Raw genomic sequence first — 14099 nt, 5'->3', positions numbered from 1 at the left:
TAATTTTAGAACATCAAAATTTAATATTTTGTAATAGGAGAATATGAGTGAGATAAACCTTATTAAATATTTTCCTATTCAAAAATGATTTATGATTTTAAAGAATATTTATGATTATTTAAGTTCCCACCCCCTGAAAGAATAGTGATTTATGACATATATATAATTGACATGATTTATGACAAGAGGGCGGGTTTAACTATAAAAAGAGTGGAAAATTTAAACAACTGGAAAAATTCAATTATTTAGAAGTAAAAATATTTTCTACACCAGGATACGAACCAGGTTACTCAGCTTAATTTAAAATTTAATAAATGAAATGATGAATATCAGATACTGCAGTTCTTTTTTGGGAATATTATGCCAGGGAATAATAAAAACTTTAATTTATAATAATTTGAAAAGTTCAATTTAGAGAATTCCTAATTAATGGTTTTACTCAATTTTAAAGTTAATTTCAATACGCAGGTGTTTTAATATGCGCTGCAAAGTTTTTTTAATACAAAAACAGTAGAAAAAACAGCAATAATCCAAAATGAACGGGTATCTGATCGCCCTTATTAAAGATTATTCCCATATAAAATTATTAAACGGAATTTTAACGCTACCTCCAACCTAGGAATGAATACTCATGAGTATGATTTAGGTTGTCTCCCTTATGTTTCCATAATTTTTAAATATTATTATAATTATATCAAACATAGGTTCCCGAAGAAGAGAGTAAAAAAGTAGTCGTCCCACGCGGGTTAGGTTACATAAGTATAGGATTTCCAAGAGAGGTATTTGGCTGTGAGACACATCTTGTTAACATATCTGACTCCAAGGGGCCGATTAAAAAGTATTTCAATGTTAACTAAAATTTGCGAGTAGACCGCTTAAGTAACATATTGAAATATTCTTTATTCCATTTTCCGGACCATTAGTCTTATAAATTTTCGATATCCTCCTTCGTACTTTCGATTATGGTAGAAACTTTTAAAACAAGGAAAATTTCCATGTTTTCTTACAAAATTCATATTATTTCGTATTTCAAATCTTTTTTATTATTCCTAAATTATTTTCTGATACTATATGGGTCAATCATGAGAACATGGCAGGAGCACTCATAAATTTTCATAAGGTCCGGTTGTGATAACCAAATATTATTTGCTTTAATGCGTTGCAATTAAAAACGTTTAATTCTAATTAAAATTACTTAATGACGTCAAATCTCTCTTCTAAGAAGTAATAAACATCACAATATTTTTATTGACATATTTATTTAACAAATTTTTTATCATTTTCTCTTAAAATTTAATAGGATATGCATCATATCCAAAAGATAAACTATTTACATAAATTAATAAAAGATAAAACAACAACTTATATCTATAATCAGTCTTAAACTTTAATAGAGAGCTTTAATATGAACAACTTTAAGCAATAGGATTCCATTAATTTAAATGATGTTTGGAAATGCGTCTTTGTCTAGACACAGGCTTAAAAAATTTTTCATTCTTTCAGAATAGAGTTGCAAAATTATTTTTGTTCAATTAGATTAACGATAGACTGCCAATGAGCGGAAAATCTAAAATAAAAAAAAATAAAAATAAAATTTTAGTAAAAATGCAAAGAAAAAAGAAAAAAAAAAACTTAATAGGTAGCTAGCTGTACCTCAAACATATTCCGACTTCATTCTACGATGAGCTACCAATAATCTTGATTGAATAATTTCAGTAATGGAATCCATGCTTTTAACATCAAAATACTTCGCGTTAAAATTTATATAAAAACAATTTTTTATAATAATAATCTGAAACAGAAAAATTATAATATTATAATTGCAAAAAATTATTTGGATATCGAAAACTTTTCTTATATGTGCGATTTTACTGGCACGTAATTTTTTACGATTTCATCGGGTTTCAGTTTTTTTATTTTTTAGAGTAATTACAATCCAATTTATTTTACTTGTAGACAAATATTGAACATATAGACAGAAATCGATCCGAGATAATCGATCAGAAATTATATACATCCAAATATCATCAAATAAACCCAATTTTTGTAATTTTTTGGTCAAAATTACCTTTTGTACTGAATTTTCTTGAAATTGATTTTAAAAAAAATCAATTTTTTTTGGGAATATTCCTTAGTATAAATCACAAACCTTTCTATGTTTGGGAATTTGATAAAACTGGTTAAATATAGTAATTTTGACCCAAAAATACAAAAATCGAGTTCGTTCAATGATTGGGTCAGTATTTTCTATGGTATTGTCCAGAATGATATCGTTTTGGATAAATTACTCACCTAATCGCCAAATGAGCTGAATTTTTGTTTTTTTGTTTTTTGTTTTTTTTTTTTTTTTTGGGTCAAATCCTTACGTACTGTTATCCAAATTGGAGAGATTTCTGACTAACTATCCGAAATGAAAAAATTCTAACAAATTAGCGGTTAATTGTTTTGACGTAAGATAGCTGAAATTAAATTGATAAATATAGTTTTAATTGAAGTTACAGATAGACGACATTTATCAAATATTCTCATTAAAGAATAATTTTCAATTTTTTATAAAAGTCTATTGATTTATGAATGAGTCGCTTAATTATAGTTTAGAAAAAATGTTTAGAGGCCTGTTATCAATATTGACCTGTAATTTGATTTAAATTGGAAATAATTATATTAAAATTATAATTGAGGTCAACTGCAATTGATAAAAATAAACTATAAAGAATCTTATAAAGAGTGATTATAAAGTCTAATCAAATTTATAATCATTGTTATGAAAACTATTGGTTGGAATTTTTTTAAAAATATTTCCCTGAATTTGGAACAGCTGAAGTATGGCAGATCTATTTAAAAAGTGAATTCCAGAGTGCCAAACTCTCATTCGACGATCTCTAATCACACTGAAACATTTACCATTTTTAACAAAACAAACGTACCAAACTACTAAATTCAGGTCATTTTATTTCTTTGGCTACATTACCTAAAAAGGTTTCTTTTAATAAATAGTAGCGTCTCGAAGACCCAAAAATAATGTTGCGCTCTGAAACCAGGCTCGAGTACTAGACTAGGACGTATCCTAGGCTCCCAAACCCCACGGAATATGGTATTATAGAAAAATTATCATTAACAAGAAACCGCATTGAAATCTGAATAACGAATCTCTATCTCCAGCCCTACTTATTATTAACCTTTCTTGATAATTTTTTAAAATTAATATTGCCGAAAAGTTTGCAATTTTGGAATAATCATTACTTTAAAGAAAATAAAATTGAAAATTCTATCTATCAAATGTTATTACATCAATGATAATTTTAATCATCTGAAACTTATGCGTTTTTGAAAATGTGAATTCATCAGCATCGGAAGTAATTTTTAATCTTTTTTAATCTGTTACACATCATTAAGTTCAATTCAAATAAATTTTTACGTTCCACACAGAGATAAAGAAAATGTGCATTGCTATTTTTGGAATATAAAAATTCCGTGACCTTTACTCACCTTATAAAATAAATTTTTGTACGTTGTATAATCTAATCGTATCCGAATGTATGACCGTATGGAATAAATTTTCGAAGAGTATTCCTTTGTTCACTTGTATAAAAATCATCAATTACTCTGAAACAAAAATATGTACAGATTAATCAAAAACATTATTCGTTTAATTGGAGCCGAGTCGTTAACTTCAATGTCAAAACCCAGGGCAGAAAAGCCTGAAAGATTGTTTTAAGCAGTACCGTCCTAATTCATTCGGCGTTTGAAAAGAATTCAAGAATCTAAATCACCTGTCACTGAATAATACAACTGCTGTAAAGAAGGCGAAACAAAGAAAAGGCTGCCATAAACGGAATTGCCCTAAACGTAAAAGAATCTCTCCTTGGTCATTGCCACAATGAAATTTGGCAGAAAGTTTGCGCTTGACATCAACTAAAGCCTTTGTATTTATTCTTACAAATGCTTATCAAGTTTCCGGTACAATTAATAAGACAAAACTGAAGCAGTTTGCGTCTAAAAATCTCATCATAGAAAGTTTAGGCATCCCGCCTCATTTGTTCCTTAATTCCTCCTTAATGTATTATTAATTCCTTAACAATTTACTGAAGATATTTTGATGGACTTAGGGGGATTTTTTTACTATCAGAGATTTAAGTTCTATTTTTGAAACATATTTCAAAATATTACTCAATATTATTTATTATTTCAAAAAAAGGATAAAAGGTCACGCGTATTTATTAACATCTCGTGTGATACCCCCAAGAAATTTATTTTTATATATTTTTTTCAAATAATAAAAATATCTTTATCTCTCATTTACGTATAATGTAAAACGTCATAGATCATTCCACCTCTATTGCCAAAATGCAAACGGGTCCTTGGCCCTAATAATTTTTCAGCTAATTATTTGAAGTGTGAAATTTTTTTTTTAATCAGTCCCAAAATTATCAAAACAAATTATTATAGTTTGTCAATCAATTAAATTTTCCATTTTTTTTAATCAAAAAGTCGCTTGTTATCATTTGTTTTAATGCTTTTAATCTTAAGTGACACTGACTAATTAATCGCATTCGTACTTAGTCAGAGGCGTACAAAGTATTTTATTTTTAGGGGCTAAATATTGTGTCCCTCACTGGTAAGCGCTGCCCAGTAAGCAAAATGTCTTTAAAGGTTCTTGATGAACTCTTATTTAGGATTTGGACGTCGTAATTTTTTACGGAATGATGTCTGTAAGACGTCTTCAGGACGTCCAATGTGGCGCTTCAAGAGTAAAACAAAACATCTTTAAATATTCTCAAAGAGATCTTTTTTCTGAGTTCAAAAAAGAGCACTTATAGAAGTTGGAATTAGTTAGTCTTTTTGACTTCAAAAATAAGATATCATTGTGATGTGCGTACCATGGTAACGAATACGTATTCAAGAAGAGCGAAATTAGTCAAAAATTTAAGGATGTAGATAAAATTCGATAAAAGTCAATTTTGAAAATTTTAGGAAGGGTAGAAGCCGCAAAAGAAATCAGCTAGGCACGGTTTGACCAGACGTTTGTACAAACAACTTTTCCGCAATACCTGTGTTTGTGCAAAATGTTTGCTGTTGTGCAACAATTCAATTCTTTCCCTAAGCATAAAAATAATTGTTTGCATATATACGGTACGTTATTATTATCTTGAGAAACGGGTGATTGTTCTACCAAAGATAAGCTTGGCTTTGTTTCCCTTCCTTTTTACGACACTGTAATAAGATTAATTAATTAAACAATAATTATTATTTTTAAACAAAAGTTACTTTTGTTAATTCAATTAATAACATAAATAGCTTGTAAATGTTTTGTTGATGATAAACATATTTATTAAAATAGCTTTTTATTGACTTAAATAACATTTTTCAAATAATGACTAAAAGAAGTGGATTAATTAGGTGATTTTATGAACACCTATACCAAAATTTTGTTGATAGCATCAGTATTTTTAAACGTTACAAACTTGGGACTAAAATTAGTATACCTTCATATATATTCCACATATACAGAGTATAAAAATATTGAATATACCCAGGAAAACCCCATCAAAATCGAAAGCAAGATTGGGTTAATTTTCAGAATAGAAAGTGTATATTTCTTTGTGGACTAAATCCATTAATGGGTATCTATTAGTTTTAGTTATGATTAGCATACTCTTTTTTCTCTCATGAAAACCTATCAAATGTTACTTGCGCGAAATTGTTATATAAGCGACGATTTTCTATGTTTTCGAAATTATTTTAAACAAACAAACTAACAGACAGACACTTCATAAAAGTGTCATACACGGATATCGACAAGATAAAACCTGTGGTAGTAAATATTTACATGTTTAAATGTAAGGCAAATAAAACCATAAACTTTCTCATAATATACGATCAAAAACGTGAATAGTAAAATCCAAATTACCTTCTTTCATCTTCCGACAAAAATTTTGTATATCCCCGCCCTCGAACTGTTCGTCGAATTTTAATATATTTTCGTAATTTTCGTATAAAAGCACCAAATAAATTATCCATTTCTTGCCATTTCGCACCCATGTTACGAATATTTTTTTATAAATTTTAACGAAAGTTTTAATTCCGATTAATAGTTCCCGCAGGAATATACGAAGAATTATAACAATATACTTTATTTGCTTAAATTAACTTAAGTGGATAATCACTGTTGACCGTCACATACTGAATTGCTGAGTACTGATAAAAGATTACAATAAAACTTAAAGACTCAAATTGTTTTAATGAAGCAATAATTATACGGAGTGCTTATACAGTACTTCAAGTTGGAACGTACACAGAATAGTTCTAGTGCCGCAAACATTTACGTGAAATTGGGACAATCATTTTGCCACCCGATAACCGGTAGCATAGAAAAACACGAACAATAGTCGTTAAAAAAATAGAAGAGTATTAAAAAACCATAGTAATTGATAAAATACTGTCCAAATGTATGAACGCACGAGTCCAAATAAATATTTTTAAATTATGAAACGAGTTTCAGTTTCTCAGCTAAACTAAACTATAAACAACTAAAGTTTGTCAGCGTAGAATTGTAGGTTTTTAATTTTTAAACAGAATTTCCGAGACCCGTACTTTCACAAATTATATATATTTATATATAAATGTATTGATTTATAATTAAATATAAATTTATCTTTGAAAATTTTTAGACAACTTATAATGTATTTGTGTAAAAAAAATTGCCTATCTGATAGGTTTTAACTATTTGGGTGAAAAAAATTATCTATATATAAAATAGGCCTTGTTGAGGGTTTTCCTAGCATTTTGTAGTTAAAATAATACTTGAACTAAATATTTTTATCATTTTCTTTATATATTTGAGGTATAAACATCAAAATTCTAAAGTCATAGTTCCATTTAAAAATCTATGTCGATATGTAAGGTACAAGAATTTAAAGGTCCAAGGAATATCGAACATAATAGTCATTTGAGCTTTTGCAATCGAGTCAGGAAAATATTCTTCAAAAATTTCTCTCTAAAAAACGTTGTTTTTTCTTATTATACTATCATGTAGCTTGTGGCACTTTAACTGTACAAATTACGATACCGCATACAGTGCTCCACAACACTTTACATGGTACAGTGTGTTATTTACAATTGATATCTCAGAAAATTGTTTGAAAAATGATAAAAAAAACAATTTTTGGGGTCATTTTATATTTATTTTTTATAAATTTAATTAAATAATTAATAATATTTACAAAGAAAAAATGATAGAAAGAAAAATTAATATTTATACAGAATTAATTTTCAAAAAATTTCCTGATCAAGTTATTGCATGTATTATAAAGTTCAGCACATATATTGCATGTATTCTAAAATTCAGTATATTCAATCCAGCGGCCGGATTAAATTGAAATGTTGCCTTTTGGTTGGCTATAATAACTCGCGTTACTATAGTAGCCTGATTTGGTCAAAGGGGGGTGGGTAGATTGATTTTTAAAACATATGCATTATAATATAAATTTGTTACATCCTGTATGGGGGGCAATGAACCGCTAGAAATTTTGCATTTATTGCACAATAATTAAGATGGACGCGCAAACAAGAAATAAATAATTTTTCACGTAAAATCAATATTTACTGAGATAAGTCCCGAAAGTGGTCGTCCATTTTGGGCTCAAAGGGAGAAACTTTAAGTGAAGTGTACTGGGAGCATTCTTTATTACCTACCATTAAAATTGTTCCGTGTTCCGTCTCCGGACCTCGAGTTAAAACAAACCTGCATGCGCGTATTTTTTTATAGTAGTACCAGATTATAGTTTTGAAAACTGATTGGCCTAACAACGATTTAAATTTATTAAAGAAAAGAAATTTTTTTAAACAAAATACGCAAATTTTAAATGATTAAAACATGTTTTATTAAATCCAAATATTTCATCAACAAAAGTTATCGATATTTTAAAATGTTTTGATATAAGACATACAATTATTTTTAATTTAAATGGTTACGAAAATTGTTAAAACAATTATTTTTATATCCCAGTAAAAATTAATGGAGCTTTAAAATAGTTTTAAGAGGAATACATCTGAAAAAAAATTAAGAGGATATAATATACGAATGGCGCGCATTTTAAAAAAACTAAATTACATTTTGTGTTGGTATCGTAATATACCAACTTAGTATAAACAAAAAATTTTTGATTAAAAATCGTTGCGTCAGACATCTTTATCGAATTTCATGGTGTCATGTTGTTCCTTGTATTGTTTGCTATGAAGTTATTTCTATTCTTATCAACTTGAAGTTTTATGGGAAATTAGCAACAATTTAATATCCAAAAAATTTGAATTTTCCACAACAATGACCATTACGAAATGGTAAAAAATTTTAAACTAAAAAATAGAAATTTAATTTCGAAAATATGTAAATGACATACGAGAACGTATTGTGTTAGATAACAATTCAGTGCAATTTAAACGGGATAAAAAAATGCAGTTAGAGTGTCCACTTTGCTGTGGTGAAAAATTTGAATGCCAAGAATCGCTACGGTATCATTTATTGAGTATGACGGTCAATATTTATTGTCCATGCTGTAATCAATTATGTGATGGTATACCTCAATTAGTGGACCATTTAGGAACATCTCAATGTTCTTCAAATGGTCCTGAAGGTAATGAAAAAGAAGATTGTGAAATGACGGTGTTAAATATTAAAGAAGAGGATATGTCTGAAAATTTTATGCTAGAAAAGCATAACGATAGCCAAAGTCATGAAGATGATGCCCAAAATATAGAGTTAATGAATGAAGCTTTAAATGTGAATACAGTAGTTTTAGAGGATGGCTCAATTATGGTTGAAGATCATGAAAATGATGGAGTTGAAATAGAACCTATGGTGGAAGGGGAAGAAATTTATTCATGTTCAAGTTGTGGTGTAAATTTTACGTCGATTATGGAACATATTCAGCAATATCATGATGGCCAGGAGGTTGTCGTCGAGGTAATTTGAACAAATTTATTTTTTAACATATACTCAAAAAAATAGAGAATTTAATAGTTTAAAAATTTTTAGATGGCTGAAGTCAACGAACAATTCGATGGTCAAGAAGGTGAAAACGTTATAATCAAATCAAACATGGGAATTGATGAAGTACTTAAAACTGACATGCTCTTATCCTCAAAATACTACGAGGACGAAGAAAATGATACAACCGAAGAAGATGATATTGAAGAAATAAATGAAGAAATTAAATTTCCACAAATTTTAAACACGCTCAAGCAAGAAGAATGTGTGGACAAAGATGGTCGAGTCTATACACGTAAAGTGGTTCAAATTGAGAAATTTTGGGATGATACAACAAAAACGGTGCCGAATAATAAACTGAAGAATTTACAAAACTCAAATCGACGTCAACCAATTTGTGAACTATTTATAATGAACGATGACGGAACAATGGAAAAAGCGTCCACAAATGACAAAGACCTAGACCTGAAAAATTTAGTTAAGTTATATAATTGTAGTCGATGTAAAATGCAATTTTCTAAAATTAGCCAATTTAATAAACACACTTGTGATCCGGAACGAGCTAGTGATTACAAATGTTCCCGATGTGAAGTGAGTTTTAACAATCCGAAATCATTGTGCGCTCACATGAAAGCACATAAAATTGTTAAACTTGAAGATTCCACTTCGGGAGGGATTACTACAGCAGTTGCTCCTTTTCTCTGTACCAAATGCGATACAGTTTTCCCAACAAATAAGTCGCTACGTTTACATCAAAGAATGCATGAACCAATTAAAGCCAAAGAAATTGAAGCTCCTGTCGAATATGGTATCACGGGTCCAATTGAATTTGATCCAAATAAACCAAGAGAAATGTTTGTATGTACAGTTTGTAATAAATCGTACGATAAGGGCTATGAATTAATTCACATGGCAACGCATAGTGGAGAAGATGATTACCATTGTGATATATGTAATCGAAAATTCTTCACTCATGAGAATCTTGAAATGCATATGAGGGTCCATAATGGAGGAAAACCGTTTAGTTGTTCCTATTGTAAAAATTCATTTGATACTGCTCAAGCGCTTACCGAACATATGGAAGTGCACACGAAAGATCGACCATATTCCTGTGGGTATTGTGGCCGTAAATTCGCTAGACCACATGAAAAAGTTAAGCATGAACGTATACACACGGGAGAGAAACCACATGAATGTGAAATTTGTGGTAAAACATTTCGGGTTAGTTATTGTTTAACATTACATATGCGCACCCACACGGGGGCACGACCTTATGTTTGTAAGCATTGTGGGAAGCGGTTTAAAGCTCATAGTGTATATAACCATCATCTTTTAACGCATTCAGATCAACGTAATTACAAATGTCCTTACTGTCCGAAAGCATTTAAAACTGGAGTCCAACTAGCTGGTCATAAAAATAGTCACACTAAACCGTTTAGTTGTACCGAATGTAATCGACCGTTTGCGTCATTATACGCGGTACGCTCGCATATGGAAAGTCATAAACGAGAGAATAATCTGAAATTTAGTTGTTTCCAATGTGGAGCATCGTATGCTCGTAATTTTGCGTTACGTGATCATATTAAAGAGGTTCATCATTCAACGATTTCGGTGACAGGTTCCAGTGAAATGCAAGACACGGATACAATTGTTATTGGAAGTGACAAAGTAAAATTAGAAGAACTCGAACATTTTAAAGCTTCTAATTCAATATTAGCGAGTGAAACAATTTTACCAGAGGATAATGATGAAACTGAAATGGCCTTAAGTCAATTGAGACAAGAGACTACAGATGATGAGTTATAAAAATAAAAATGGGATCATAGAATCCTGATATAGTTTTGTAATTGTATTCTTATTCTTTGTTATAGGTTTAATATAATTTTATGACTTTTTAATTCAACATAAAACGGGGTGACAACTTGTAGGTAGTATTTATTACATAATAAAATTTGAGAATCCTTGGGAGACCGAAATAATTTATTTCTTAGCGCATCAAAAGCGCATTAAATAATATTTACGGCTCTTCGAGAAAATTAACCTATTTTCAATTATTCGACAATGTTTTCTTAATTTTTCTTACAGTATAAGGTTATTCGGACACTAACGGCTGTCTAACGTTAACTGTATCTTTAGATATGCTTAAAAAAGGTCCTAGAACTTTAATCTTCTACTCCAAAACATCCTGACGATAGTGTCCGAATAGCCTCACTCAAACTCGATATTTTTGTAAGAACGAAAAAAAAAATCGGAGATACAAGATATAGAGAAAAATTAATACTCTTAAAGCAATATTTTTATTAATTTGTACATATTTATTTTACTGAATGGTGGAAAATTTGTAAAAAGAAAATGGCATTATAATACTAATCATACGTCAAAATGAATCACCAGATTGATGTTCAAATCTAAGTTAATATTTTTTTATCAGCTATATTAAATTTTTCAAAACTGGACCGCCGCCGATTTAAGAGTACAAAACTCTTAGCCTTTAGATATAAATTTATTTTTAGTTTTACATGAAAAATCACAATAATAAACAAATTTTGAATTATTTTTCAGTTTTAATTATTGTAGGAATAATTTAAAAATAAGATTTTTTTTCTGTTTCTTTTGTACATATTTTCAGAAAAGGAAGTTTTTGAGTTTGATGCTAAAAAAAATGTGATATAAAAAAATAAATAAAAAAAACATTATTTATTTAAACTTTTGGTTAATTTCTTTGAATGTTGGATCACATATCCCCTTTCTATACAATGTTGTTAATTTTAAAACGCTTTTTTCTTTTCAATTTTTATTTAACGCTTTAAAAGTTAGTTTAAATATTAATACAGAGCCCTTTGTATGTTAGTTGGACTCACACTTAGCAATCCTAGGTTTTAAGAAAAAAAGTCTCTGGTTTAATACGTATATTTATTTATAATATATAATAAAACAAATCGAGATTCAAGGTTAAAACGTATCAAAATTTGATAACAAACTAAAAATAAATTAGCTAAAACAATTCATTAGGTACAAAATTAAAGCTCTTCACCTGTTGTCCATTTTTTCTTTGAATCATATTTCTTATTTTCGGCACAATAACACGCTTCTTTCTGTGCATCCTTATACGATTTACATCCTAATGTTAAAGTTCCTGTAAACAAGACCTTAGCCGCAGCTTTGCACGCTAAACAAAAAAAAATTAAATTAAAATTTGGACAATTGTATATATGGGGGAGGGGGAAGCAGGGGTGCTGATTTAAACAATGATTAAATTTTAATACCTCTTGACGCCTGTTCGCCAATAGCCGTAGTTTGTTGATACGTATCACAATATTTATAAAGACATCGTTTAAATTCTAAATCACATAATTCTTTTGCAGAATTGCATGTGTCATAGCAAATATCATGAGAATCACAACATTTTGTCATTTCCGTTAGTGGTAAATAATTTTTATCAATATTTAAGCCGAACGAACCACATCCATTCGATTTTGGTGTATGATTTTTATTCTTCCTGGGAGTGATTCCTAAAAATGTAAAAACATTATTTCTATTTGCGTTTTGAATATGTTTGCATTAGGAAGTCTTTTAATCCAGATCCGCTACAATTTGAGTTAAAACAGAGCGGCCACAATAATCAATTTTCAAAATTATTCACTTATGATTTCAGACTTTTCTTAACTTCTCCAGAAATCGATACAAAAATCGGTTTTATTTGACGATTAGAGAAGTATTTTCTCTGCAAATTCTATAAGAGGTCCTCTATTTTGGAGTTTTCGGCGATACTAAAGAACCTCATCCTAAACCGTCAAATGAACTGAATTTTTGTGTGTTTTGGGTCCTTCCCGCTCTGTTGCCCTTCTGTTTAATGATTTTGAATAAAATTTGAAAAGTCTATGTGAAATGAACTTAAAAGAATAAATTTGCGCAATAATAATATTAATGCTTATGTTTATGGTACGGAATCCTAATATTACAATATATGATTATAAATGTAAATATTTACCTCCAGGACAAGTAAAAATACATTCTTCATCAACAGCCGCATCAAATATTTCATGGAAATTCTTAAATTTTTTTGCAACATACGCTACATTTTCAACAACATCTCCAAAAACAAGTTCTGCCGCAGCTATAGAATCCCGTAAATTTTGTAATACACCGGAACCAAAACCAGAATACGTATATGCCAGAAACGTTAAAGTATAAATGAAAATTTTTTTATACGAAATCTCAAACATTTTGAGATTATTTCTTGTAAATTTTCTGCGTATAATAATATTTTTGACATTTAATTTTAATGAGGTTAGAAGTTATTTGGTTAGCCATCATATTTTTCATATTTTTAGAATTTTGACGCATTTGGAATTGTAAGTAACGCCGTCATGATAATAAGTACACGTAATTGATTTTGGATGGTGGTTCAGTTTGTTGAGTTGCCGACATTCTATACGAATGTATTATTAGTCGATTTTTTTTTCGAGGAAATACCTATTTAATTATTTTTGATTATTGACCAGGATGTTGAAAATATAGATTTTTATAGACTTAATCATATCTCGGAAACCCCATTTATGCTTAGACTCAGATTATTGAAGCCAGTTAAGTGGGTATAGTTTAAAGTTATCTAATATCATAAGCTCATTATGAAAAACTAGCTGATCGACCCGTGGCTAAAAACTTTTCTTTTCTTTAAGCAATTTTATTACAGATGTGATATACAAATTACAAACTGTACAAAGTTAAATCTTTATATTATTTCTTTAGCCTATTTTCCTAAGAGGTACATTTTTAGATCATGAGTCTATTCTTCGTCATTCGCCAGCATGAAAAGCTTTAAAATGAGATGATAGAAAATGATGTGACAGAAAAAAGGCTAGAGAAATTATATGTAAGATTACGGAGATAAGGAATTTATAGAAAACTCCGTTAATTTTTCTAGCCTGAGGTTGCTTGTTTATGCCTTTAAGATACTTGGAAATTAGTCAAAAGAAATTAAAATGTAAATGAGTTAATTGTTTAATACTCAGTATATATTGATCTGGGTATCAAATAATAATGCTTGAACCATTTATAATTATTAAATTATTATAAAATAAAAGGATCTGCACATTATTGTATTAATAGT

General features: G+C 29.2%; 2 protein-coding genes and 1 long non-coding RNA gene across 3 annotated transcripts; 1 reads left to right on the top strand and 2 right to left on the bottom strand.

Annotated features, from left to right (window-relative positions):
* Positions 1–1280: 1280 nt before the first annotated feature.
* On the bottom strand, positions 1281–6190 carry LOC123300013. The gene is made up of 4 exons (XR_006535363.1): positions 5912–6190; positions 3490–3606; positions 1654–1792; positions 1281–1567 (listed from the first exon to the last, which is right to left on the bottom strand). It is a non-coding gene; the product is annotated as an uncharacterized LOC123300013 (long non-coding RNA).
* Positions 6191–8343: 2153 nt separating this feature from the next.
* Positions 8344–11445, top strand: LOC123299963 (zinc finger protein 2 homolog). Its single transcript, XM_044882396.1, has 2 exons — positions 8344–8962; positions 9035–11445. The coding sequence occupies exons 1-2, from the start codon at positions 8453–8455 to the stop codon at positions 10790–10792; spliced, it is 2268 nt and encodes a 755-aa protein (XP_044738331.1). The 5' UTR covers positions 8344–8452; the 3' UTR covers positions 10793–11445.
* A 435-nt stretch (positions 11446–11880) lies between these two features.
* Positions 11881–13304, bottom strand: LOC123299996 (group XIIA secretory phospholipase A2). Its single transcript, XM_044882447.1, has 3 exons — positions 12978–13304; positions 12253–12498; positions 11881–12155 (listed from the first exon to the last, which is right to left on the bottom strand). Exons 1-3 carry the CDS (start codon positions 13210–13212, stop codon positions 12007–12009), a joined length of 630 nt encoding a protein of 209 aa, XP_044738382.1. The 5' UTR covers positions 13213–13304; the 3' UTR covers positions 11881–12006.
* Between the last annotated feature and the right edge of the window lie 795 nt (positions 13305–14099).

Source organism: Chrysoperla carnea, chromosome 5, assembly GCF_905475395.1.
Source record: "Chrysoperla carnea chromosome 5, inChrCarn1.1, whole genome shotgun sequence".
NCBI lineage: Eukaryota > Metazoa > Arthropoda > Insecta > Neuroptera > Chrysopidae > Chrysoperla > Chrysoperla carnea.
The sequence above is the reverse complement of the archived record's forward strand: the minus strand, read 5'-3'. Positions and strand labels throughout refer to the sequence as shown.